Here is a 26567-nt window from a genome sequence, read left to right as displayed (position 1 = left end):
AATTTGGTCAGATTTGAGGATTAGAGATGCCAGGTGGCTTTGAAACATGTTAAAGCAGTACCAGGTAACTTGTTTGCCTCAATAAATCCTTTCCGTAGTCCCTATGGGGGTAATACAAGTGTTAATGGGATGATTGGGGGGGGGGGGGGTTCTTTCATCTCCCTCTGGTGTCTCTGGGTCGGAGTCTCCAATACACATTAATGGAATCACGAAGAAGAAGCTAACAGGCTAACGGGCAAAGCTAACTGTGGGCTAGCGCCATTTAAACAGTATTTACAGCCAAGTTTGAGTGAAATAAATATCTCCATTGTGTAATTGGATGAACAATCTCCCTCTGTCCCTCTGTCTTTTCTGTCAGTGTAGTATTTACTCTCACAGACAATTAATGAGTAAAAAACACAACATGTACGACACCTGCAGTGGCGCTTATGGCCTCTAGGGGCACGAGTTACTTAGTACTGCTTTAGTAGTACTGCTTTAAAGTAAAGATTTCTAATGTCCTAATGTCTGACCAAATGAACCTTGAAAGTCATACTTCGTGGGGAAGCGCTCTCATGTGTGTGCATCGTTATTTATTCAACCACTCTTATCCTCATTAACTTCTACCATCGCACATCAAGCCCCTCCATATCTTCACATTTCCCACAAATTCATGTCCATGGGGACTGGAGCGATCAATTCCCGTGAATTCCCATTCCTCTGAGAACCATGCCTACTCTGTTTAGTGTGATTTTCTTTAAATATTTAGTATGTGGTATATATAGGCTGAATTGAGAAGCTCATATACACCTACCCCATAATCAATGTAATAAACATTTCCTGATGATACAGCACAATCCGCCTGTATCCAAAATAATTATTCAAAAAATATTTGACTCCAGAGGCGGGTAGCACTCAATTATATTTACTCAAATACATAGACTTGAGTAACTTTTAGAAGTCAACTCTTGTGTGAATAAAAATAATAATAATTGCATTTTCCACTTTGAGTAAAGCGGAAAATGCTTCATTTTGGTTAAATAGATGTAACTTGTCTTGTGCACCTTTATCTTTACAATTATTTTGTTTTTCTGTATTTTCTGCCATTTTCCTTTTCGTTGAGTCTTGGACGCCAACTTCCACTTCTACTCGAGCGAAATGACTCTAAAGCAAAGTTACTCTTTCTTGAGCAAATATCTTGGCCACCTACCCACTTCTGTTCAATTCTGAAGAAAAGCTTCAAAACAGCATCAAGAAACATAATTGATTGACTGCGGAATTCTTCCGCAGTCAATTATTGGTGCAGCCATTGCATTTCTAGTTTACCAATGGATTACTACAATGAATCTTCTTTGAGTTCATCCTTAAATAGACATCAGACAAAATTTCATCCTCAGTTTCCCATTTACAAAATTTTGTTGAAAGAAAAGAAAACTCTGTAAACTCATGCTCAACTTCCATAATCATTAGAAAAGCAAAAACACGCACATCCAGACAGTCTGAATAGTGTGCAGGATCAAAGTAGAACACAAGGAGGAAAAAGTGTCCGCACAACTGCATAGCTCCCAAAAAGTATTTATTACTTGCACCGTATGTAACGTTTCGGGCATTGGCCCTTCCTCAGACATGATGGACTAGGACACATACACACAGTACTTATAGGGTGTGTTTGATTAGCGAAGTCACATGAGCAGTCACATGATCCTTCAAAGCCCAACGGGTCCTTTAGCACCGTTATGCTGAGTAGCAAGCATTTGTACGTGTGCAAAGGGTGTCCTAAATTAATCTAAGTTGGTGTAAGTTGTGTTTTAGCGACCAACGTAGTATGACAAGATCCATAAAAAGGAAGTTGAGATGAAATAAATAGCAACGTTGCAGTGATAGTGTACCGCCATATAGAGAAACCACAGCACTAGAGTACCGACATTTAAATTATAGAAAGGGTCTGGTATCAAAGTCTTCATTGAGACCGCAACAGCTCAATGTGTCCAAAGTGTGAACCAAGAAAGCTTCCCTTCTTAACAGAAGGGTATTGATGTTGCCACCTCTTCTTGGCAAACTCACTTTTTCTATCCCCATGTATCTCAGGGTACTGACGTTGTGTTTGTTTTTTGTGAAATGGATCGCCACTAAACTTTTGTCATCATGATTGCGAACGTTTGATCTGTGTTCTGAGATTCTAGTTTTTAAAGGTCTGGTTGTTTTGCCAATATATGCTAGTCCACAGGGACATTTCAGCATATATATGACATTGTTTGTGTTGCATGAAATCACACCTGTGACTTTGAAGGTTTTTCCGGTTCTTGGATGGTAAAAAATAATTACTTTTTTGCGTGACATTGCACTGAGTACTGTGGCCAGATTGTAATTACATCAGTGATGCCTTCATGACAGCTATTGTTAATAGCTGTAGCTTTGGCCCGGAGGAGTGGTCATCAGGTGGTTCCCAACCTTCACGGAGTGTTTCGACCCTTAACCACAACACTCTCCAGTTGGTGGGTTGGCAGTGATGGCCAGTCACTGCCCCTCTCCTCCGGGCTTCCAGCTAAGGTCCTCCCTCTTATGCCAGAGCCAACAGGAGGCTCTTTCCGCCGCTTCTCCCAACCTCCGAGCAGCAGCCTTCCGCTTGTGTCCTCTCACTCCAACTTTGGTCAACAAGTTCCATATGGAGTTGGCTGGAAAACCCCTGCACCCCACCTCTACTGGAAATAGCCAAGTTGACCATCCCTTGTCCCGACAGTCCTGTGTCAACTGCTGGTATTTGGCTTTCTTTCTCTCCGCTGCCTCTTCACAGCCTTCTTCCCAAGGGACAGTTATCTCCACTAGAAGGACTTTCTTCCCATCTTGAGACCAGATAATAATATCTGGCCTGAGAGTTGTGGACAGTATCACCTCAGGAAAGATGAGCTTCTTGCCCAGGTCAGCCACCATTTCCCATCCCTGTGCCAAATGAAGCAGGCTTTGCTCTCCCTCACCATGGACCAGTCCCGTCGCCAGACGTCAGTCTAAAGGGGGGCATATGAAATCCACGGGGGGGGGGCACATTTACTATTAAATACATATTTTTTATATGGTATTCACGTAGCCCTGGCGCACACTGATCATTACATTAAACATAATCAACAGCAAATATGACCAGACCAACTACAGCTGCAACATGAGTCTCGTGGCGGAAATGTCAGTATGTTGCAGGTGGCGTTTCTCCGAGCTGAACCTCCTCATCAACACATCCTTCTACTCAAACTTGACTTTATGAGAGTGAGGTCCTTTTCAAAAGCAGCTGAATGAGCTGGGCCTTGCGTCTGTGCAGAACATTGCGCCGATGCAACGAAAACACGTTTCTGTGTGTGGAAAACGACCGGACTCTGGGGCTGTAGAACGAGCGCCTGCACCCCCACACTCCCCCCCACACTCCCCACACACTCGCGCCACCGTTTTTGGACCATGAATATGGCTCGGTCAGTGCTGTGGCTGCGTCCACTTTTCAGTCTCTCTCAGCCTTCACTGAAAGCTTCAGTGTCTGAGTGTAAAACGCACACTTGGAACGCGGGCTCTTTTTGGTGGACTTCAGCGCTTTGTAGTAAAACACACACGAGCACCGGTCACTGCCTTTGCCTCTCACGAGCCGGGACGGGGAAATAAGCGTAAGGAGGCCGACATCGTGGACTCTCAGAGCGGAGGATGATCGTTAATTACTCCTCTATCATATCAGCTATATTTTATTTTGTGCCCAGACAACACGGGAGCCGTGCACAATTGCGCACGAGCGCAGCTAGAGGGAACCGTGCCAGAGAAAGAGAGAGAGGGGTGAAATGCCGCCGGTCCCTCTCTCGGTGTCAGGGGAGGAAATAGTTACTTGTTGTGGAGTTTGGGCTGGTCTCTAATAAAGTGATGTGTAGCCTATATTTGCCCAATTTGTAGTGGCTTCTCGTGGTTATACGGTGTATACCTGCGTATCACTTAGACGACACCACATCTGTGTCTGGGGGGGCACAAGCATGTTGGGGGACGGCCCCCTATGGCCCGCCCATAGCGACGGGTATGCCATGGACCACTGACTTGCCCTGCTTTTACGAAGGCAATGGTGCTGTAGGCTGCTTTAGTTTTTCCCTGATGTTTCTTGGTCCTCTCTTGCTCAAGAATGTCCGCCAGTACCATCAACACTTTATCATGGCGCCACCTGTATCTTCCTTGGCTTAAGGCAATTTTACAGCCTGACAGAATATGGGCCATGGTTCCAGTGGACCCACACAGCTTGCACAAGGGATTCTCCCTCATTCCCCACTTGTGAAGGTTAACAGGTGTGGGTAAGGTGTCATAGACAGCTCTGAGTAAGAAGGAAATATGAAACGGCTCCATTCGCCACAGCTCAGCTTTGTACAAGCTCCTTGAGCTACGAGACCAACGGCCTTAGTTCTACTTTCCTCCTCTTCCCTGTTCCGTACCTCTTCCAGAATTAGGGCTTGCCTCCCCATAGGAGTTGATTTTGACCACTGTTGGAAATGGGCTGCCCCAAGCCCTTGCCGTCCGGCGCAGGTGTTGCCAATGATGTCCTTGATCTTAAGTGAGCTTTCTGCTTGATTGATTGCAGAGTTGGCGGCCCACTTCCTCTCAGATATCGTTCTTATCCCCGCCTCTCGGATGATAGTTTCCTTGTGGTATGCTGTAGTTTGCTGTAGAAAGTGTGGTTGAACAGATGAGGGTAGATCTGCTCTGACAAGCATGTTATTTAAGTTGGGCGGTCTTTTCATGACAAGGCGGCGCGGTTGCGAGAGTTCCTTCAGGTTTGGATCAGATTGTATGATGTACCAGTGCCTTTTGATGGTGTGTTCAAATTCTTTGCTGAGAGGCGAATATTGTACAATGCAATTTGACTCTCGATTGTGTTTCGTTTTTTGTGGTTTAATGGTTTGGTTTATGGTTTATTTGGTAGGGACAGTGCAAGTTAATGAACAAGCCACACCGGATTGTAGCCTTAGGCTAATTTTCATCCGTCGTGGTGTGTTGAAGACACTCCTGTTGTGAGACAGATGATCCATTCGTCCTTATATTATCTTTTCTGGAAACGTGCGGTCAGGTCATTTGCTTGGATTTCATAGTCTTGAGTCTGCACTGCAGATCTGCCGGATCCAATTGAATTGGAATATTGGAAGGCTCGTCTTCAAGTGTACCAGATGATGTGAATGTCCATATTAAATTGAGTTTCTATCAGCACTCTTTCTGTATAGATCTGAAGACAGTTTGTTGCAATCTTTGTGAACCAGTATGTCTAAGAAATTCATTTTATTGCAATCATATTCCATAGTGAATTTAAGGTGGTAATCATTTGAGTTTAAAAAGTCATGAAAAGACCTCAGTTCTGTTGTGCCCTTCCAGATGAAAAAGATTCTGATTATCATTGAAGATAATGTTGTGTTCAAAGTGTCCACAGAAGAGACATGCAAAGCTCGGCGCGATCTTGGGGCTCATGCTTGTGCCGGAGATCTGTAGATAGAAATCAGATTGAAACATGAAAAAATTAGAACTTAGAACAAGGTCAATGAGTTCTGTAATGCACGCTGTGCTTGGTGTACAATCAGTACGATGGTTAAAAAGAGAGTGTGTGGGGAGAGTCTACAGGACAGGTGTGGTCGGCCATTCGACTAACACAGTAATTCTTGTGTGGTGTTCTTGTGTGTGCGAACACCTTTCCCCCCCGAGTTCCTCTCGCAGGAGTTGGGTCTTTTAAGTCAACTCTTATCATTTGATCAAACTTTGAGACTAACCAGCGTAGTGTGACCAGGACGACAGGTGTCTTTCCTTTTTGAGGGACAGAGCTGGAAATGTTATGAAATGCACATGAATGCACACAGATGGCACTTCTCAGACCGATGTGGGTAAAATGGTGAAATGATCGGCTGCGAGGAGCTGTCCAGATGGTTCTTCTTTTGAACAGAAAGGAGGAGTGTCTGGCAGGCCAGGCAAAAAATTCTCCTTTGGTCGCGGGTCGAGTTGGTGCTCAAACATCCTGGTCCGCACCCGTACGCGCGTCCAACCACGACTCATTCTGTCATCTTTACAGCAGGTTACTGATGTAAATATGTGTCGGATTGCCATGAAATAAGCAGCGTTTTGTTGCTTGTGATCCAAACAACACTTTTTGTGAGCTTAATGTGTACTCTTGTCCACATTGTGCGTCTGTGCGAGTTTAAAAAATACTGGACAGATTTAATACATTGTTTCCCTGTTCAAAGTCTGTCATTGTGTACGGGGCTTTTGTCCCGCAACCTCTTCCCCCTCCTGCATTTCTTCTTTCGTTTGTCGTGTGCGTTTGTTCGTTTCCTCAGCCTGTATCCAAAAAAGAGCTGCTGGGTTGGGAGAATGAGCTTGATTCTGAATCAGTGGTTGAATCTCGTGCATGGTTGCGACTGTGGGGTGCGGGATTACCTCTGCGGTCCCTTGTGTGTGTAACAGCCTCTGTCTGTTCCCGGAAGCAGGGTCTGGCCATTGATAGATTCTCCCGCTCGTGAAGTCTCCAGCTTTATCGAGATAGACAAGATAAATAAATTAATATAAACTTCCATATTCAAGCAACATAATAATATCCACAATCAGGCGCATGTACAGCCTCTGCATCATCTAAATCATATCATAAAAAAGTAGTTATTATTTATTATTAGGAAGGAATTTTACTGCTTCTGTTCATAAAACAACTGCAGGTTTAATATTGTAATGTTTCTGTGATGCAGGTTTGAAGGAGGAGGTGATGTCCGTGGAGATGGTCAGACTCAGCTGGACTCCATATTCATGGTCAGTTCATGCTCTCTCACCGGCACAGTGCACCTGCTCTGTGTTCATATGTGATTGTTTCATAAACTTCTGTAGCTTCTGGAGCAGCAGATCCTCACCTTTGTCAAAGAACAACTGCAGAAGCTCCACAGACAAATGACCTTAGAGAACCCAGAGAGTGAAGAGCAGAGCACAGGGAGCTCCTCAGAGAGTGTGGCGGAGCAGAGCAGCAGAGAGGCTGTGCTGAACATCACTGTGGACTTCCTGAGGAGGATGGAGCAGGAGCAGCTGGCCCAGCGTCTGAGGAACAGTAAGATCTGTGTTTACAGTCGCTCTGATCCTGATCTGCTCTGACTCCTGTGTTTGTCTTCAGAGTCTGCAGCTCTTGTGTGCAGCCGTGAACTGAAGTCTCACCTGCAGCAGAGGTTCAGTCAGGTGTTTGAGGGCGTGGCTAAAGCTGGAAACTCCGCCCCTCTGCAGGAGATCTACACAGAGCTCTACATCACAGAGGGCGGGGCTTCAGAGGTCAACCAGGAACATGAGGTCAGACAGATCGAGAGAGCGTCCAGGAAACCAACAGAACGTGCGATAACCTGTGAGGAGATCTTTAAACAACGATCTGAACAGCCAATCAGAGCAGTGCTGACGAAGGGCGTGGCCGGCGTGGGGAAGACGGTGCTGACTCAGAAGTTCAGTCTGGACTGGGCTGAAGGCAGAGCTCACCAGGACGTCCAGCTGCTGTTCCCCTTCACCTTCAGAGAGCTCAATGTGCTGCGAGACAGAAGGTTCAGCCTGGTGGAGCTGCTGCAGCACTTCTTCAGTCAAACCAAAGGTCTCCTCAGCTTTAAAGACCTGCAGCTGCTCTTCATGTTTGACGGTCTGGACGAGTGCAGACTTCCTCTGGACTTCAGCCGGACCCGGGTCCTGACGGAGCCCACAGAGAGCGCCTCAGTGGAGGAGCTGCTGGTGAACCTCATCAGGGGGAGCCTGCTTCCCTCCGCTCGCCTCTGGATAACCACACGCCCCGCGGCGGCCAATCAGATCCCTGCTGAGTGCGTCTCCATGGTGACAGAGGTGCGAGGGTTCAGCGACCCACAGAAGGAGCAGTACTTCAGGAAGAGGTTCACAGACGAGCAGCAGGCCACAGCCGTCATCTCCCACATCAAGACGTCACAGAGCCTCTTCATCATGTGCCACCTCCCGGTCATAAGCTGGATCATCTCCACAGTTTTACAGAAGATTCTGGAGCAAACAGAGAAACCAGAGCTGCCCAAGACTCTGACTGAGATATACATCCACTTCCTGGTGGTTCAGGCCAAAGTGAAGAACATCAAGTATCACAAGGGAACAGGAGCAGACCTTCACTGGACTCCAGAGACCAGGGAGATGGTGAAGTCTCTGGGAAAACTGGCCTTTGAGCAGCTGCTGAAAGGAAACCTGATCTTCTACGAGAGTGACCTGAGCGAGTGTGGGCTGGACGCTGCAGAGATCGCTCGTTACTCCGGAGTCTTCACACAGGTCTTTAGAGAAGAACAAGGTCTGTACCAGGACAAGGTCTACTGCTTCATCCATCTGACTGTGCAGGAGTTTCTGGCTGCTTTTCACGTCCATCAGACCTTCTACAGCTCTGGGGAGAACCTGCTGCCACCACCACTCTCCTCTGAGAGCCTGGGATCAATTTCAAGAAAGCCATTCAAGCTGTTGCTTAAACATTCAGTATTCAACTTAAAGATACCAAAAAGAAAATCACAAGACTTCAGACCCTTCGTCAGCTGTATAATGAACCTGCCGCCACCAGACTCCTCTAAGAGCCCTGACCCTGAGGAGAAACTGCTGTCACCACCACACTCAGTGAGAACCTACCCTGATCCAACCCCAGAGGAGATCTTCTACTTCTCCGCTGTGGACCAGGCCTTACAGAGTCCAAACGGTCTCCTGGACCTGTTCCTGCGCTTCCTCCTGGGGCTGTCTCTGCCGACCAATCAGAGGCTGCTGGAAGGTCTGCTGACTGAAACAAGAAGTGACTGGACCAATCAGTGGACAGTAAACTACATTAAACAGAGGCTGAATAAAAGGGGCGTGTCTGCAGAGAGGAGCCTGAACCTGCTGCACTGTCTGAACGAGCTGAACGACCGCAGTCTGGTGAAGGAGATGCAGAAGGTCATGAGAAGAGGACGTCTCTCTGACAGAAACATGTCTCCTGCTGGGTGGTCCACCCTGTCCTTCCTCCTGCTGTCCTCAGACTCAGACCTGGAGCACTTTGACCTCAGGAAGTACTGTCCCTCAGAGGAAGCTCTCCTGGGTCTGCTGCCGGTCATCAAAGCCTCCACTAAAGCAAAGTGAGTCCAGTCTCCTGTTTCTCAGCTGTGTTGTCTGTCTTAGAGGAACATTGTCAGATAACATCAGTAGAACTGGGCATCTACAAGGTCTTATGAAATTGCTGTTTGGAAGATATGCAAATTTACAATATTGAGTTTGTCTCCAATGTCAAGAAATGTGGAAAATGTTTTGTTTTTTTTCTCTTCAGGACTATTATCTTTGTAGTTGACAAAGCAATGTAAATTAAACTATCAAAAATATTAAGATATTCATTTTTGTCAATATCATCCAGCCCTAAGTGTCAGTAACTGTCTCCTCTCTCCTCAGTCTGTCCTGCTGTAACCTGACGGAGGACATCTGTGGTCCTCTGGCCTCAGTGCTCAGCTCCTCCAGTCTGACTCTCCTGGATCTCAGTAACAATGACCTCCAGGACTCAGGAGTGGAACTGCTGTGTGAGGGACTGAAGAGCGCCCCCTGCAGACTGGACACTCTGAGGTGAGACGCTCCCATCATGCACTCTGTCTCTGTCACATTAGAGAGTAATGCTGTGTGTCTTTAGGCTGTCTGGATGTCTGGTCTCAGAGAGGGGCGGGGCTTCTCTGACCTCAGCACTAAGCTCCGCCTCCTTCCGTCTTAGAGACTTAGACCTGAGCTACAACCATCCAGGACCTTCCACCGAGCTCCTGAAGGCTCTACAGGCCCCACACGGGCCCCTGGACTCTCTCAGGTGAGTTTGACTGAGGAGGACCTTCCCCTCTGGTCCTGGTCTGGTCTTTAAGCAGTAAACTGGACTGGTGTGTTTCAGGCTGGATCCTGCTGGACAACAGTTCATGGTCCCAGGTCTGAGGAAGTGTGAGTACTGTTTTATAGTTGAGATATTATATCATATTTCTGTCACAGATAGTTAGATGTTTGTGTGTTTCAGATTCCTGTGACGTCTTTCTAGATCCAAACACAGCTCACAGACGTCTCCTTCTGTCTGAGGACAGACAGACTGTGAGCTGTGGGTGGAAGGAGCAACAGTATCCAGATCATGAGGACAGGTTCACAGACCTGTATCAGGTCCTGAGCTCCACTGGCCTGAGGGGGCGCTGTTACTGGGAGGTCGACTGGATTGGGCAGGACATTGATATAGCAGTGACTTACAGAGGAATCAGACGCAGAGGAGACAGTAGAAAGAGTAGGTTTGGAGACAATGATCAGTCCTGGAGTCTGAGGATCAAGGAGGGACAATGCTCAGTTCTTCACAACAAGAGAGAAAAACGACTCGTCCATCACCGGTTCTCAGATTTTAAACAAAGAATACCCCCTATGGGGGCATGTGGAAAGACTGTTTGGCCTGGTTCAATCTCCTCAGAGAGAGTGGGCGTGTTCCTGGACTCTGAGGCTGGACTTCTGTCCTTTTACAGAATCACTGATGATGATCTGACCCATCTCCACACCTTCAGCTCCTCCTTCACTGAGCCGCTGTTTCCAGGGTTTGGACTGAGTCTTGGATCTAAACTGTCTGTTTTCTTACTGCGCCCCCTGGAGCACAGACCTGTTTCTTTTTTATTTGACCTTTTTTGATTAATTGTTTACCTTTTTTGTTTCGAAAGTCGTGTCATGTTGTTCAAGTTTACACTTGGTAATAGATCATAGATTCAGCATCGTTACCCCATCCTCATATATTTAGGCCCGAGCGCCATCAGGGCTGGCGAGAAAAACAAGCTGCTCTTGTCGTGCACGTCCCGTGCACATACATATATAATGCAAAAATCAACATTGTAATTGTACAGAGCCCATAAAAGTCAAAGGGCGACTGGTCACTGACGGGCACGAACCATGAGGTAGGAATGCGCGAGCACTTTCCGAAAATATATAGTTTATGGTACCTGCGTAAGCGGAAACACTGTTTTCGTTTGAGAATATTTAGGCCCGAGCAAGGGCCTATTGTAATCGCAATCGCAGCGTAGTGCGCGCAGCGCACTGAACCTAAGTGCGCGGAGTGCACGAAAACAACGCAAAGCGCTGTCCCCATGTCAAACATAAACTCACCGTATAAAACAGTGACTGCCCACACCGGAGGCACAATGAGGACGGTGTAAGGATTATAACGAAATCTGAACAGGCCTCTGACTCATGCTTTGCTCACACGCTACAGAACAAGAAGACCATGTCACTGAGATGAGCTGATCGACAATGGTCCAAACCATAATCATTCTGAACATAACGCAAAGTACAGATAGTATACAAACACATAGACACAAACAACACACTCACTGATAGGCCTCACCCTCTCTGTGCAGAGAAGTGCAAGACTAGGATAAAAGGAACTGTCAACGGAGGTCTGGACTTCACTTCTTCTCTTTCTCTGAAGTCACCAGCTGGTTATACAACTTTGTAACTGGAACAATGGCAATAAAAGCCTTATCTTTGAGACGACTTCTATCTCCAGTGTCTGCTTTGGCTTTATCCAAATAACTGTTCTCGCGTGATACAAAAGAACCAGATCCTAACAACCTTTAAAAAAGCTTAAAAAACAAACACAAAGGCAGTAGCAACACCGTGAATTTAGATTGAGGGAGACAAAGGGGGGCAGGGCGGTCGGCGAGGGCCGATAATTGCCGCTTGCAGCTATATTTTACTTATTTACTGTGAACTTCACAATTGACTTTATTTGTTAATTGAAGCTTCTGTAAAGTAACTGTTCTGTTGTGATTTAATCTGGTATAATTGTCTAAAATGTGAGTGGTCGTTCACTGTGACAGACTTTGCTGTTCTGTCGTCAGTAATGGTGTTTCATCTGTGTTCGCTTCAGTGGAAACATTTATAGAGTAAAAATACATATATTGTTCTTAACCAGTGATGGCGTCGTGTCATTTGTGTTTCAGCTCCTTCATTCACCGTGAACTTCCTCCGTACATCCATTTCATTCTGCCAGGTCCATCAATGCACTGTTATCTGAAAGCAACTGAAAAAGAATGTCATTGTCTGAAACCTTCCTTAAATGTGGTTCTGAAGCTTCATATTTAACAGTGGTCTGTGTTTAGCTCGACTGTTACACCTGCTGTGACTTCATCTGCATAACCTCCACACTTTAAAACTCATCACGCAATAAAAGACTGACTTTATTCACATGTGATGAAGTCTTAAAACGCTCTCACTCGGTGCAACTATTAAACCATTGTTATGTTTGTAAAGCAGACGGGTTAGTTTACCTGCTTTACTAGTTTCTACTGAGACACAGGATGAACCTTTTCTGTAGATGGAACGAAACACCTTCATTTGGTTTTATTACAAATATAAACATCTCAGACGGAACAGATTTTGTGCAAAAGTAAAGAACAGTCGTGGCTTCAACATCGGTGAATGAAATGTTTCGTCTGCAATACAAACTGTGAGGCTTTAAAACGAGTCCTCGGTTTAGAAATGACCCGAGATGGAATAAAGTAAAATCACTTTGATATTTCAGTGAGTTGTGCTTAAACGGCTCTCGTGGTTTGGTCCTAAGGTTTTCATTATCTGTGCATCAAAATGAATCACACTAAGGGAAAAAGCCACTTACACAAGATTGAACCTAAACTAGACTGAAACTGGACTAAAGGAAAGAATATTGGTAACTAGTTGCATTTAGAAATGTCTTGGTATGAAATGTTTACTGACCTTTGTGTTTGACTCCTAAACATTTACATAATTCTTATAAAAAAAATCAAAACCCTGTCCCGTGGTGTAGCATCTCCTGTACCGTTTACAGTCAGTAGTAAAGTCCATAATCATCAAATATTCTTCTTTCACCAACAATCCTTCAATTCTCCACGAAAACCATCGTCCAGAAGTTCCTCCTCTGGCGCCGTAGCTCCTGTTCGGTTTCTAGGAGTTCATGACAAACCGGTGTCCGTCTAAATGGGGCTGAGCGTCTGCCGCTGATGCGCCGTCAGCTCCGGATGCCAAACGTCCACGATGAAGATGAGGCGGCGCGAGTCGGCGTCCTGCCAAACCTCGTGCTCGAACGAGTCGTCGAAGATCAGAACCTTCCCCTCCTCCCACTCTCTGCGGACACAACAGGACACTTTGTAGTCGATACTGAAATATTTGTCATATTGAACCATTTTCCTTCCATTTCATTTATCTTGCATTTGTATCATTTGTTTGAGGTGAACTAAGAGAGAAATAGAAATGTGTTTTTTCCCAAAAACATTTTTCCCAATTTTGCCCCAAATTTTTCCAGAATTTTGTTTTTTGCGTTTTCCCCAAATTTTTATATTTTTCCCCCAATTTTAAACTTGTTTTTCCCAATTTTTTTCCACTTCATTTTTAATTATTATTTTTTTCCCACTTTTTTCCACTTTATTTAAAAAAAAAATGTTCCACTTTTTTCCACTTTATTTTTAATTATTTGATTTTTTCCCACTTTATTTTAAAAAATTTCCCCCCCACTTTTTTCCACTTTATTTTTTTCCACTTTATTTTTAATTTTTTTTTTCCCACTTTTTTTCACTTTATTTTTAATTATACATTTTTTTCCACTTTATTTTTTTCCACTTTATTTTTAATTATCTTTTTTTCACTTTATTTTTAATTATACATTTTTTTCCACTTTATTTTTGCCCACTTTATTTTAAATTAATTTTTTCCCCACTTTTTTTCACTTTATTTTTAATTATACATTTTTTTCCACTTTATTTTTTCCCACTTTATTCTTATTTTTCCCCCCAATTTTTTCCACTCTATTTTTAATTATTTCTTTTTTTCCACTTTATTCTTATTTTTTTCCACTTTATTCTGAATTTGAATTTGTTCCACTATATTCTTAATTATTTAAAAATAATATAATATAAACTTGAACATAAAGATTTAATATTTCTTTTTGGTTCCTGCTTTCGATACTGTTATTTTTTCGATACCAGTAGAACCTGAACCTTTCGACACCGGACTGGTATCGGTTACACACCAGTGTTAATTTTCTCGACTAAAATATTTAGTCTTAATTTTAGTCAAAGTGATATTTTTGTGACTAAAATTGGACTAAAACTAAAGTAAAAGTTTCTCATGAGACTAAAACTGTGACTAAAATGTCCAGATGTTTGAGTCGACTAAAATCAGACTAAATAAAAATGAAAAGGAGAGACTAAAATCATCCAAACTTGTATTGAGCGTCTGAAAGAGCCTCAGATCATGTTTAAAGGATCAGCTCTGAGCTTTGTTCATGTGGAGCAGAAACATGAAGCAGAGGAACAACATTAAATATGATTAGAATGATGATTATAATGTCTTTATTTTAGTCGACTAAAACTAGACTAAAATAGAAAAGTGTTTTTGACTAAATTGTGACTAAAATTAAATTTCATTTTAGTCAAAAGACTAAAACTAAAATAAAATATGTTGTCAACATTAACACTGTTAGACCCACTTTATTCTTAATTATTTAAATATTTGCCAGATGTGTTTTGCCCCAACATTTTCCCCAATTCATTTTTCCATTTGTTTTTCTTCTTTTTTTATTATTTCATTTTTAACTTGTGCTTCACTTTTTTTCTTTAAAATTTAAACAGTATCAAAACTTGAACATAAAGATCTTATTTCTTTTTGGTTCCTGTTATTTTTTCGATCCCAGTAGACCCTGAACCTTTCGACAACGGACCGGGATCGTTGAACGGTGCCCAGCCCTGCACGCGGTGGCACAGTGGTTATATATACAGACGCGTCTCTGGAATCGCCCATATATGGTCATGTTTGAAAACAGTTAAAGAGGGGGTATTATGCTTTTTTCAGCCACATAGCACCAGTCTATAGCACACTACAATGATGACGAAACCTTCTGTTGGTCTCTCAATGCAGTAAATTAGAAGAACTGCCTTGTATAAAATTGCTCTTTCAAAATGGCGGTAGCAAATGACTTGAAATAGGCCTCTGTCTCTTTAAGAACCTCTGACCCTTTCCGACACGCCCCCTCCACACGCTGTCTGTGGCATCACAACAACACTGCGCTCGTTGTCTCAACAGTATTGAAACTACGATCGGTGCATTTTAATTTTTATTGTTGGAAAGGAGCTACTGTTTATCACTTTGTGAACAATGGCCACACAGGATATTATTTGGAGACGAACCTTCCACACCGGACGCTTGGAAGAGGCTCTTGCCTGAAAAATAACTGCTGTTTGGAGGCTTCTCTTTGCATCTGCCCTATGGATCTCTAACTATACCCCCATGGACGACACCAGGATCTGCAGGAGCCCATACGATTCAAAGACGGACATTATCTGTGCAGGTGGACAATGGTTTTTCGAGGTTACCCGTTAGCTTGTTATAATCGACTACAGCTCATTGTTGATGAAAAGTCTGTAATAAACCACAAATGTGTAAAGCCAGGCTCATTGTGTGATCATCGTAAAGGCTGCTTCGAGTAGTTGCTGCTTTATTGACGTTATTTGTGCATAATATGCTGCCTGTTTTCAATGAATGTTGTGAAGGTGAAGGTTGTTAGCTTGTCGCGGCTAATAGTGCCTTAGCTCCGGGAGAAACCACTCGGCTACGACTCACTGTAGATGAAATGTGAGCAATAAACTTCCAAATCAACAAGCCCGGCTCCGTGTGTGATCATCGTAAAGGCTGCTTCAAGCAGTTGCCTGTTTTAGTGACGTTTTCAATGCATAATATGCTGCTTGTATTCAGTGAATTTTCCCGTTAGCTTGACGCGGCTAGCTTGTTAGCTCCGGGAGAAAACCACTCGGCTATGACCCATTGTAGATGAAATGTGAGCAATAAACTTCGAAATCAACAAGCCCGGCTCCGTGTGTGATCATTGTTTAACGGTTCCTTATGTGTGTGGTGGTTTTATTGACTTTATTTGTGCATATTTCTCGTTTTCACGAGATGACTCGAGGTTTAGCTTAGCATTAGCTTTCTCCGGAGGCTCTGGGCATCATCAAGGCCCAGCGCAGAACCAGACACTGAAATAAGTGTTCTTGTCACCGGTTTGAATCCTGGGTGTTTCGGTAACAGAAACACTGATGTGTCTTTGTAAAAGTCTCAGAGCTGCTGTGGCTCCGGTTCACAACACATGAAGCTAATCCTCCATGATGACTCTGTTTACGTCTTAGGGCTGGACACTGCGGGGAGGGGGTTCTGCTGAGGAGCAGTGGTTGGTTACTCGGCTGGTGACGAAAGGTCGGAGGCGTATCCAGGAGGTCGAGGGCGTTTCCTGAAGGAATCAGGCGTTTTATCCCTAAAATGGCCGCCATCAGAGTTTTTACAGATTACTCGAAAATACGTGAATGTGCCAAGGCAACACTTCAGCCATGGTTTTAATGAGGGAATGACTTAATAACATGATGTAAAGCTTCAAAAAGTCGATTTTGCATAATACCCCCCCTTTAAGGGGGAAAAACAAGTTGGAGAAAAATCTAAACTTTCTCTAATTATTCAAAAACGTCTTTAACAAATGCTGAATTATGAATATAGTTTCTATTAAATAATGATACAAAGACATGGGGAGGAGCAAAGTGGTTCAACAGCCCATAAATACAGATGCATCTCGTCATAGAAGGGGGCGTGGCTTCGCCGAGGGGGAAAATAGAATCTTTAGAGAAACATCAATTTTCCTCTTTTTAGCCATTTTCTGGTGGAATATGAACTTATTTATCACATAAATAAAGTCAGGTGTAAATCAGGTCCATATGGATATTTTCTCACAGCAGATTGTTCAGTAGAAGTGAAAAAACAGCAGTTGTAGCTCGCGCTAGCTAACCGTTAGCATTAGCCCGATGCTAACATGTAGCATCATGTTAGCATTCTCCGTTATTCATGTATTTATGGGCTGTTGATCCACTTTGCTCCACCCCATGTCTTTATATCTTTATTTAATAGAAACTATATTCATAATTCAGCGTTTGTTAAAGTAGTTTTTGAATAATTAGAGAAAGTTTAGATTTTTCTCAAACTTGTTTTTCCCCCTTAACTGTTTTCAAACATGACCATATATGGGCGATTCCAGAGATGCGTCTGTATCTATAAATACATAAAAAACGGAGAATGCTAACCTGATGCTACATGTTAGCATCGGGCTAATGCTAACGGTTAGCTAGCACTAGCTACAACTGTCGATTTTTCACTTCTACTGAACAATCTGCTGTGAGAAAATATCCATATGGACCTGATTTACACCTGACTTTATTTATGTGATAAATAAGTTCATATTCCACCAGAAAATGGCTTAAAAGAGGAAAATTGTGTTTCTCTAAAGATTCTATTTTCCCCCTCGGCGAAGCCACGCCCCCTTCTATGACGAGATTCGTCTGTATCTGTCCTCGCGGGGGTGGTTATCCCCGCGGGGGTGGGGTTACCGCGGTGGCACAGTGGTTATCTCCGCGGGGGTGGAGTTACCGCGGTGGCACAGTGGTTATCTCCGCGGGGGTGGAGTTACCGCGGTGGCACAGTGGTTATCCCCGCGGGGGTGGGGTTACCGCGGTGGCACAGTGGTTATCTCCGCGGGGGTGGAGTTACCGCGGTGGCACAGTGGTTATCCCCGCGGGGGTGGGGTTACCGCGGTGGCACGGTGGTTATCCCCGCGGGGGTGGGGTCACTGCGGTGGCACGGTGGTTATCCCCGCGGGGGTGGGGTCACCGCGGGGGTGGGGTCACCGTGGTTACCTGGTGGAGTCGGTGCAGCGGATGCGACAGCCCGTCTTCGGGATGACGAGGCCGAGGTGGAGCCGCAGTCTGCAGTTGGTGGGGCCGGTGTGGGGCCACACGTGGGTCCCCGGCTGCATCACCGAGAACTTGATCTGGAACCAAGAAGAAGAGATTCTGTCATGGCGGCTCAGTCACACGTGACAAAAAATGACAAGATGGAGATGATGGAGACAGAGATGGATTACACTGAGGGCAGGTGAGCAGGAGACGAGAGAGAAACCCATGGTACACACTGACAAAACTTGAAAAACACATTTTTGTCATTTTTTCGTCATTTTTTTAATCCATTTTTTGTCACATTTTCGTCATTTTTTTGTAATTTTTTTTTGTAATTTTTTGTCACTTTATTGTCATTTTTTTTGTCATTTTTTGTCACATTTTTTTGTCATTTTTTTAATCCAATTTTTGTAATTTTTTTGTCACATTTTTGTCATTTTTTTGGTCATTTTTTGGTCATTTTTGTCATTTTTTGGTCACATTTTTGTCACATTTTTGTACAAAAGAAGTCCAGTATTAGGTGAAAATACTTCTTAAGCCAAGACACTGCAGTTGAACAGGGGAAAAAAATAAATTTACAGATATCAATTTGAAGCTGTTGCTGTCGATCACTGGCATAAATGTGAGAAAAAAATACATCTGTTATTTTATCTTTTCATATAAGAACAAGGTGTTTTATGCCTAAAAATGACCCACATTTCACATCTTTTGGCGACAAAATCTGAATATTGGATAGAGCTACATTCAAATGTATGGTTTCATTTTATTAATAAATGAGTTACCGAGACTTTTTCACAGGGGATTTTGGATTTCTTGTGTAGTTTTTAAAAAAAATCTGTTTTTAGCGGAAAAATGTGTAAAAAATGTATATTCGCCTTATTTTTTGACATTCAAAACTCAATAAATCAGGCGAGGGATTAGATGATAAACTGCCAAAAGTATTTAACTAGATCAGTATAAACATCTCAGTTTGAGCACAATAACCCAAATTTTAGCTGTTCTGACTAGTTAAGAAGTTGTTGGGCATTTGTCCCAGATTATGTCACTTGTTCTGAGATGTTTCTGACTCGTTTCGATACATTTCGTCCTTATTTCAGCTCATTTTCTTTGCCAATGGGGAAAGAAAACTGGTCTTGTCTCATTGGCAACTTTACTTTCTTATTTCAAGCGAGATTTACCCTAGAACTGGTCTGAAATGTCCTCAAACAAGCAAAGTGAACTCGGTCCGATCAGGAAAAGTGTCTAAATGAGAGAAAACCGCTCAAAACAAGAAACATTTCAATTCAAGTCATTTAAGCCAATGCTTGATATTCATTATTTGTAGTAAATCCTTCTGAAAAAATATTCCAAATCTTGTTCAGTCCGAGGCTGGAAAATGTGACGTCTTTAGGTCCGACTGACGTGGACATAGTGTCGCCACAATGACAGAAACATGTGTTTGGAGAAAAAGACCCTTGAAATTGCATTCTCCCATATAAGTCTATGGGGGAACATTGAATCAGCGCAATATTTAAACATGTTACTGTGAAGATTAGGTGTATTTTCTGTTTTTGAGTGAAAGCTTATCTGTTCAGAGACAGATTTGGCCCAAAACCTGGAAGAATGTAGTTTTTCCTGCAGTGTCTCCCCTGAAGGCGTGACCAGGGTGTGTCCAGGTAGTGACTGACCTGTCCTCTCTTGCAGCCCGTGGCTTCAGGAAACTTCTCCAGCAGAGCGCAGGTCTTTGGGACGCCCTGACACGCACTGCCCGCCTTCCTCCCTGTGAAAACACCATGTGCTCAGTCCCGGTTCAGTCCCGGTCCAGTCCCGGCTCTGTCTCGTACCTTGTTGCCACAGCGTGTACTGGCCCCACTCTCCGGTCTCGCGCAGGTTTTCCTCTTCAGGCATGAACAGTCCAGATTTCTGATCCATCACGGCCAGAGCCTCGTCCCGGATGGTTTTCCAGTTCCTCTCCAGAGTCTGAAGCGTCACAACGTGAACCATAAACCTGAGGCTGGACTCTTTAAAGGTCAGCTCACACTACACGACTTTTCTAGTCGTAAACGATTTTATATAGGTCCACACTACATGACTGGATTCAGTGCGATTTTGGAACGTCTGGGGGTTCACACTTAACGACTGAGAATCGTCAGAGCGACTCACGATTCTGACAAACAGCTGATGTTTTATAACACAGCGCGTCTGTCGTCTCCACGGCTTCAAAACTGAGCCCAGATCAGCAAAGACAGGCCTGTGTTTGTGAGCGCGGGATAACGTGTGTGTCCCAATCGGTCAACGGTGTCAACAATGTCACAACACCGCAGCGCTAGCTTACTGCTACTACCAAGCTTCAACTGGGCTATAGTTCTGTCACATGGAGATAAAAGTCGGCGACAGGAAGAAGCGGGACGTGTTTCAGTGGATTTAATAAGAAAAGGAGACGAACCTCAGCCTCGAGATGGAGGAGACAGCGGAGGAGACAGAGGAGACAGCGGGGAGGCTAGCCGCCGTTAGCCTCCGTTAGCCGCCGTTAGCAGCGAGGTGAAGCTAAACAGTTCGTCTCCAAACTCAGTAAGAGCCGCTAAACTCTGCTCGTGATTGAAATGTAGCTGAAAAAGGTGGTTGTCGTGAACTCTTGGTGATATAAAGTTGTGCTGTTTCGTGTGTGGGGCTGTGGCCATGAAATGAGTCGTTTAACAGAGAAGTGAAAAAAGGAGGCGCGGCGGTGTTTTTCTGTCTTTATATCACTCTGTCATTCACATTAGTGTCGGTAAAATCACCCACGTTTCTCCCGTGCCTCCAAAATCAGGCCTAAAAATCAAACATGTATGATTTCCTACGACTGGAGTCGCGTCTTTCTGCCGCCCCACACGACACGACCCGACTCTGTGTGACCACCTTCAACTAGACCCGACTCGATTAGACTCGGCGCGACTGAGAATCAGAGCGAAATCGGGCATAAAAGTCGTGTAGTGTGAGCTGACCTTAAGTCAACGCACAGAGAAGTACAACCAATCAGAGAGCCCGAGCAGCGCCTTAGACCCGCCCCCTCGGCAGACGAGCCCCTCTGATTGGCCTTCGTACCTTGACGAGGTCGGAGTAGCCCGTTTCCCTCGGCGTCCACCAGGGCCGCGCCGTCAGCCCCTCCACGTTGTAAAGCGACCTCTGCCACACGGAGGCGAAGTGCCCCCTCTGGTGGCCGCGCTCGTACCAGCGGTGCGCCTCCTGCAGACACACGCAGGGTTACCGCTGTGCGCCGATGATGGATTACACTGAGGGCAGGTGAGCAGGAGACGAGAGAGAAACCCATGGTACACACTGACAAAACTTGAAAAAAACCTTTCAAAAAATTGTCCAAAAATATTGTTGGTGCAGAAAAACTGAGATCGACCTCTATTATCAGATATATTTCTATGATCGAAGTCTTTACCATAATAATACATGTTTAACGCGAGGCTATTGGAGAGATTAACCTCTTAACTCCCGCCTGAACCCAGAGGATCTTTTTTCTCACGTCATCGGATTTTTTTTCCATCATTTTTTTGTTGGGTGTTCAACTCATTTGTGTCGTTTTTTGGTTATTTTTTCGTCCATTTTTTGTCACATTTTTGTCATTTTTTCGTCATTTTTTGTCACATTTTTGTCATTTTTTTAATCAATTTTTTGTCATTTTTTGTCAATTTTTTGTCATTTTTTCGTACATTTGTCACATTTTTTGTCTTTTTTTTGTCACATTTTTGTCATTTTTTGTCACATTTTTGTCATTTTTTTTTCATTTTTGTTGTCATTTTTTTGTCATTTTTGTCATTTTTGTCAATTTTTTGTCACTTTTTTGTCATTTTTGTGTCATTTTTTTGTCATTTTTTTTGGTCATTTTTTTTGTCATTTTTTGTCACATTTTTGTCATTTTTTTGTCATTTTTTTGTCATTTTTTTTGTCATTTTTGTGTCATTTTTTGTCACATTTTTGTCATTTTTTTGTCATTTTTTTCGTCATTTTTTTTAATCAATTTTTTGTCATTTTTTGTCACATTTTTGTCATTTTTTGTCTTTTTTTTGTCATTTTTTGTCACATTTTTGTCATTTTTTGTCACATTTTTGTCATTTTTTGTCTTTTTTTTGTCACATTTTTGTCATTTTTTTTTAAATCAATATTTTTTTCGTTTTTTTTAAACATTTTTGTCATTTTTTTGTCTTTTTTTGTCACATTTTTGTCATTTTCTGTCACATTTTGTACAAAAGAACAAGTCCAGTACTAGGTGAAAATACTTCTTCAGGCGAGACACTGCATGTAAACAGGGAACTTTTTTTTTTTTTACAGATATCAATTTGAGCGCCTCCTGCGAACACACGCGGGGTTACCGCTGTGCGCCGGATGCCCTCCCGGCGCCCTCAGGGAGACACTCACCTCTGCGTCTCCCACTCGCTGCAGCGCGTCGCCCAGGTGGAAGTAAAAGCGCCCGTCGTCGGTGCCCGGCTCGCCCGACTCCAGCCCGCCCTGGAACAGACAGGGTTAGTGCTCGGCAAAGACAGGGGTATGAAGGTTAATTTGTGTTTTTATGAAGACGCGCAGCAATAACATGTCTATGAGCGAGACCCGCAGTCGGGGAACACCGGCCCGCCTCCGGTGTTTGGAAGGTCCAGGTGCCCGGGGAACATCGGGCTGACCCACATTGTGTGTTCAGAGTGAATGAATGAATGACTGTTCTCACATACACAGTTGAGCTTTGGGTCATTTAATTTGGTTGAATGTTTTAGGAGAAACAACAGCTCAATGTCCAATGCTAACTAATTCATGTAAACCAATGGACGCGGCTAGGCTAGGCTAACCCATTGAAATGAGTGAGCGCTAAGCTAACACGCTTATTCATAAGTTTCTATAAAAACACCTGCTCCTTTCACCCTGGTACAGCACCAGTGATCAGATCCCAGGCTCCCACAATGAATGCATTTAGATCTGATTGGCTCCATCAGCTGTTTTTCGCAGCTTTTTTACAACAGCGAAAAAAAATACACTGACTTTTTTTCAATATGGTGGTGAAATGCGGATGCAAAAAATTCAGATACATAAATTCAGTGTATAAAAAACACCTTGATAATAAAAACACAAATTAACCTTCATACAGAGGGGCGCTCTCGTACTCACCCGCAGGAAGGGGATGCTCTCCGAGATCTTGTTTTCTGATTTCAGGATGAAGCCGTAGTGAACTTTGGCAAAACCGTCGTCAGGAGCCACGGCCAAAACCTGCACACGGCACAAAGTTATTGAGCTTTAAACCAAAATAGGGGCCGGGTCTCAGACAGAGGCCGGGTCTCCGACAGGGGCCGGGTTCGCGGCTGGCGGAGGCAAATTAAAGCCGGTCTCTAGAACAGGCCTTTTATTAGAAACTATAGCAGTAGAAATATTCCCCATGTTAGGAGTTTGTCTCATACTGGTGTAAATGAAAACTCGCGTGCAGGAAGTAACAAACTGAACCCGGGCCGAGGGGGACGCTGCGGAGGAGCTGATCCCAGCGTAACTTTGACACAGATTTAGCCACTTTTCAAACCTCCTGTGACCATATTTGGAAACAGGGCAAATGTTGTGTGACCCTCCAGGGTTTTAATAAAGTCTCCATCGCGTCTTCAAAGCACGTCCAGCTGCTCCGTGTGCAGGTCAGTCCCACGCCTCAAAATAACTCCTCCCATCAGCGCGAGCGTCTCGTCTTCTCTCGGGTCAGTCTCATGATCGATCACAAACACAAACGCTCCGTCTAAACTCGCCTTTTACACAAGAGAACAACAAATAATCCGGTCCGGTAAAAACGAAACAGAAACCTGCAGTGACATTGATGTCAAAGCTCCGCTAACAGCAACGAAACACTTCCTGTTGTCCCGACAAAATAAAAGGCGTCAATGTTCCAGCCGCTGGGAGAGGGTTTGAAATGTTAATTAATAAATGAACCTAATATTTTAGGTTAAAATGGACACAAATCTCGTTTTTCTTCGTTTTCCTGGTCGTCCGTTTTGCTCAAATAGAAATAAAGGCCTGTCTCTAACTGTGGTTCCAATAAAGGCCTGGTCCTGATGCCCTGGAGTAAATAAAGGCCCGGCCTGTATTAGAGCATTTACGGTACGAGACTCACAGACCTGCTCGTACACGGCCTTGGCTCCTCTGTTGTCTCCCAGCAGGAGGTGAGCGACTCCCAGGTCGTTCTTCAGAGAAACGTCTTCTGGAAACGTCTGCACCAGTTTCTCCAGAGTCATCACGGCCCCACGAGTCCGTCCTGAAACACACGGTGGCTTTAACACCAGGCAGCGCTCAGAGCAGAGGAGCAGAGATGCTTACCTAAGAAGGTCTGCCTCTCCGCTCGCCTCTTCAGCGCCGCCTTGAGGAGGTCTGGAGTCACGTCGGGCAGCTCTGAAGCTTCTCTGTACGAGTTTATGGCTCTTTGTAACATGTCGTTACTGCGGCGCTTCTCAGCCACGTCGTCCTCCGCCTGAAACAGGTTCACAGCAGAGGGTCTGACCAGGGGCGAGGGCTGGTTCTGGTCTGGTTCTGGTCAGGTTCTGGTCTGGTTCTGGTCTCGCTCTGGTCTCGCTCTGGTCTCGCTCTGGTCTCGTTTTGGTCTCGTTTTGGTCTCGTTTTGGTCTCGTTTTGGTCTCGTTTTGGTCTCGTTTTGGTCTCGTTTTGGTCTCGTTTTGGTCTCGTTTTGGTCTGGTTCTGGTCAGGTTCTGGTCTGGTTCTGGTCTGGTTCTGATCTCGTTCTGGTCTGGTTTCTGGTCTGGTTCTGGTCTCGTTCTGGTCTCGTTCTGGTCTCGCTCTGGTCTCGTTCTGGTCTCGCTCTTGTCTCGCTCTGGTCTCGTTCTGGTCTTGTTCTGGTCTCGTTCTGGTCTGGTTCTGGTCTCGCTCTGGTCTCGTTCTGGTCTCGCTCTGGTCTCGTTCTGGTCTCGCTCTTGTCTCGCTCTGGTCTCGTTCTGGTCTGGTTCTGGTCTCGTTCTGGTCAGGTTCTGGTCTCGCTCTGGTCTCGTTCTGGTCTCGTTCTGGTCTCGTTCTGATCTCGCTCTGGTCAGGTTCTGGTCTCGCTCTTGTCTCGCTCTTGTCTGGTTCTGGTCTGGTTCTGGTCTCGCTCTGGTCTGGTTCTGGTCTCGTTCTGATCTCGCTCTGGTCAGGTTCTGGTCTCGTTCTGGTCTCGCTCTGGTCTCGTTCTGGTCTCGTTCTGATCTGGTTCTGGTCTGGTTCTGGTCTCGTTTTGGTCTGGTTCTGGTCTCGTTCTGGTCTCGCTCTGGTCTCGTTCTGGTCTCGTTCTGATCTGGTTCTGGTCTGGTTCTGGTCTCGTTTTGGTCTGGTTTTGGTCTGGTTCTGGTCTCGTTCTGGTCTCGCTCTAGTCTCGCTCTGGTCTCGTTCTGGTCAGGTTCTGGTCAGGTTCTGGTCAGGTTCTGGTCTCGTTCTGGTCTCGTTCTCGTCTGGTTCTGGTCTCGCTCTGGTCTCGCTTTGGTCTGGTTCTGGTCAGGTTCTGGTCTCGCTCTGGTCTGGTTCTGGTCTCGCTCTGGTCTCGCTCTGGTCTGGTTCTGGTCAGGTTCTGGTCTGGTTCTGGTCTGGTTCTGATCTCGTTCTGGTCTGGTTCTGGTCTGGTTCAGTTCTGGTCTCGTTCTGGTCTCGTTCTGGTCTCGTTCTGGTCTCGTTTTGGTCTCGTTTTGGTCTCGCTCTGGTCTCGCTTTGGTCTCGTTCTGGTCTCGTTTTGGTCTCGTTCTGGTCTCGTTTTGGTCTCGTTTTGGTCTCGTTTTGGTCTCGTTCTGATCTCGTTCTGGTCTCGTTCTGGTCTCGCTCTGGTCTGGTTCTGGTCAGGTTCTGGTCTCGTTCTGGTCTCGTTCTGGTCTCGCTCTGGTCTGGTTCTGGTCTCGTTCTGGTCTCGTTCTGGTCTCGTTCTGGTCTGGTTCTGGTCTCCCTCTTGTCTCGTTCTGGTCTCGTTCTGGTCTCGTTCTGGTCTCGTTCTGGTCTGGTTTTGGTCTCGTTCTGGTCTGGTTCTGGTCTGGTTCTGGTCTCGTTTTGGTCTGGTTCTGGTCTCGTTCTGGTCTCGCTCTGGTCTCGTTCTGGTCTCGTTCTGATCTGGTTCTGGTCTGGTTCTGGTCTCGTTTTGGTCTCGTTCTGGTCTCGTTCTGGTCTGGTTTTGGTCTGGTTCTGGTCTCGTTCTGGTCTCGCTCTAGTCTCGCTCTGGTCTCGTTCTGGTCAGGTTCTGGTCAGGTTCTGGTCAGGTTCTGGTCTCGTTCTGGTCTCGTTCTCGTCTGGTTCTGGTCTCGCTCTGGTCTCGCTTTGGTCTGGTTCTGGTCAGGTTCTGGTCTCGCTCTGGTCTGGTTCTGGTCTCGCTCTGGTCTCGCTCTGGTCTGGTTCTGGTCAGGTTCTGGTCTGGTTCTGGTCTGGTTCTGATCTCGTTCTGGTCTGGTTCTGGTCTGGTTCAGTTCTGGTCTCGTTCTGGTCTCGTTCTGGTCTCGTTCTGGTCTCGTTTTGGTCTCGTTTTGGTCTCGCTCTGGTCTCGCTTTGGTCTCGTTCTGGTCTCGTTTTGGTCTCGTTCTGGTCTCGTTTTGGTCTCGTTTTGGTCTCGTTTTGGTCTCGTTCTGATCTCGTTCTGGTCTCGTTCTGGTCTCGCTCTGGTCTGGTTCTGGTCAGGTTCTGGTCTCGTTCTGGTCTCGTTCTGGTCTCGCTCTGGTCTGGTTCTGGTCTCGTTCTGGTCTCGTTCTGGTCTCGTTCTGGTCTGGTTCTGGTCTCCCTCTTGTCTCGTTCTGGTCTCGTTCTGGTCTCGTTCTGGTCTCGTTCTGGTCTGGTTTTGGTCTCGTTCTGGTCTGGTTCTGGTCTGGTTCTGGTCTCGTTTTGGTC

General features: G+C 45.0%; 2 protein-coding genes across 2 annotated transcripts in view; one reads left to right on the top strand and one right to left on the bottom strand.

The window, feature by feature from the left end:
* LOC306977842 (uncharacterized protein) overlaps positions 1 to 10555 on the top strand; it is a gene marked incomplete at its 3' end in the record, with an annotated part of 33429 nt that extends 22874 nt beyond the window's left edge. The window contains exons 13-19 of the mRNA XM_079576281.1: positions 7121 to 7182; positions 8362 to 9086; positions 9394 to 9561; positions 9626 to 9793; positions 9872 to 9918; positions 9992 to 10276; positions 10515 to 10555. Coding sequence (XP_079432407.1) covers positions 7121 to 7182; positions 8362 to 9086; positions 9394 to 9561; positions 9626 to 9793; positions 9872 to 9918; positions 9992 to 10276; positions 10515 to 10555 — 1496 coding nt within the window. The remainder of the gene's footprint in view (positions 1 to 7120; positions 7183 to 8361; positions 9087 to 9393; positions 9562 to 9625; positions 9794 to 9871; positions 9919 to 9991; positions 10277 to 10514) is intronic.
* A 2364-nt stretch (positions 10556 to 12919) lies between these two features.
* unm_hu7910 (un-named hu7910) overlaps positions 12920 to 26567 on the bottom strand; it is a 53822-nt gene continuing 40174 nt past the window's right edge. The window contains exons 17-25 of the mRNA XM_079576280.1: positions 24042 to 24192; positions 23843 to 23979; positions 22860 to 22958; positions 22122 to 22211; positions 20799 to 20939; positions 19559 to 19694; positions 19403 to 19494; positions 17697 to 17830; positions 12920 to 13098 (exon numbers count right to left, since the gene is read on the bottom strand). Coding sequence (XP_079432406.1) covers positions 12948 to 13098; positions 17697 to 17830; positions 19403 to 19494; positions 19559 to 19694; positions 20799 to 20939; positions 22122 to 22211; positions 22860 to 22958; positions 23843 to 23979; positions 24042 to 24192 — 1131 coding nt within the window. The 3' untranslated portion in view covers positions 12920 to 12947. The remainder of the gene's footprint in view (positions 13099 to 17696; positions 17831 to 19402; positions 19495 to 19558; positions 19695 to 20798; positions 20940 to 22121; positions 22212 to 22859; positions 22959 to 23842; positions 23980 to 24041; positions 24193 to 26567) is intronic.

This window comes from Gobius niger, assembly GCF_951799975.1.
Source record: "Gobius niger genome assembly, chromosome: 18".
Lineage (NCBI taxonomy): Eukaryota > Metazoa > Chordata > Actinopteri > Gobiiformes > Gobiidae > Gobius > Gobius niger.
Note: the sequence above shows the minus strand (reverse complement) of the source record. Positions and strands in the feature narration are given on the sequence as shown.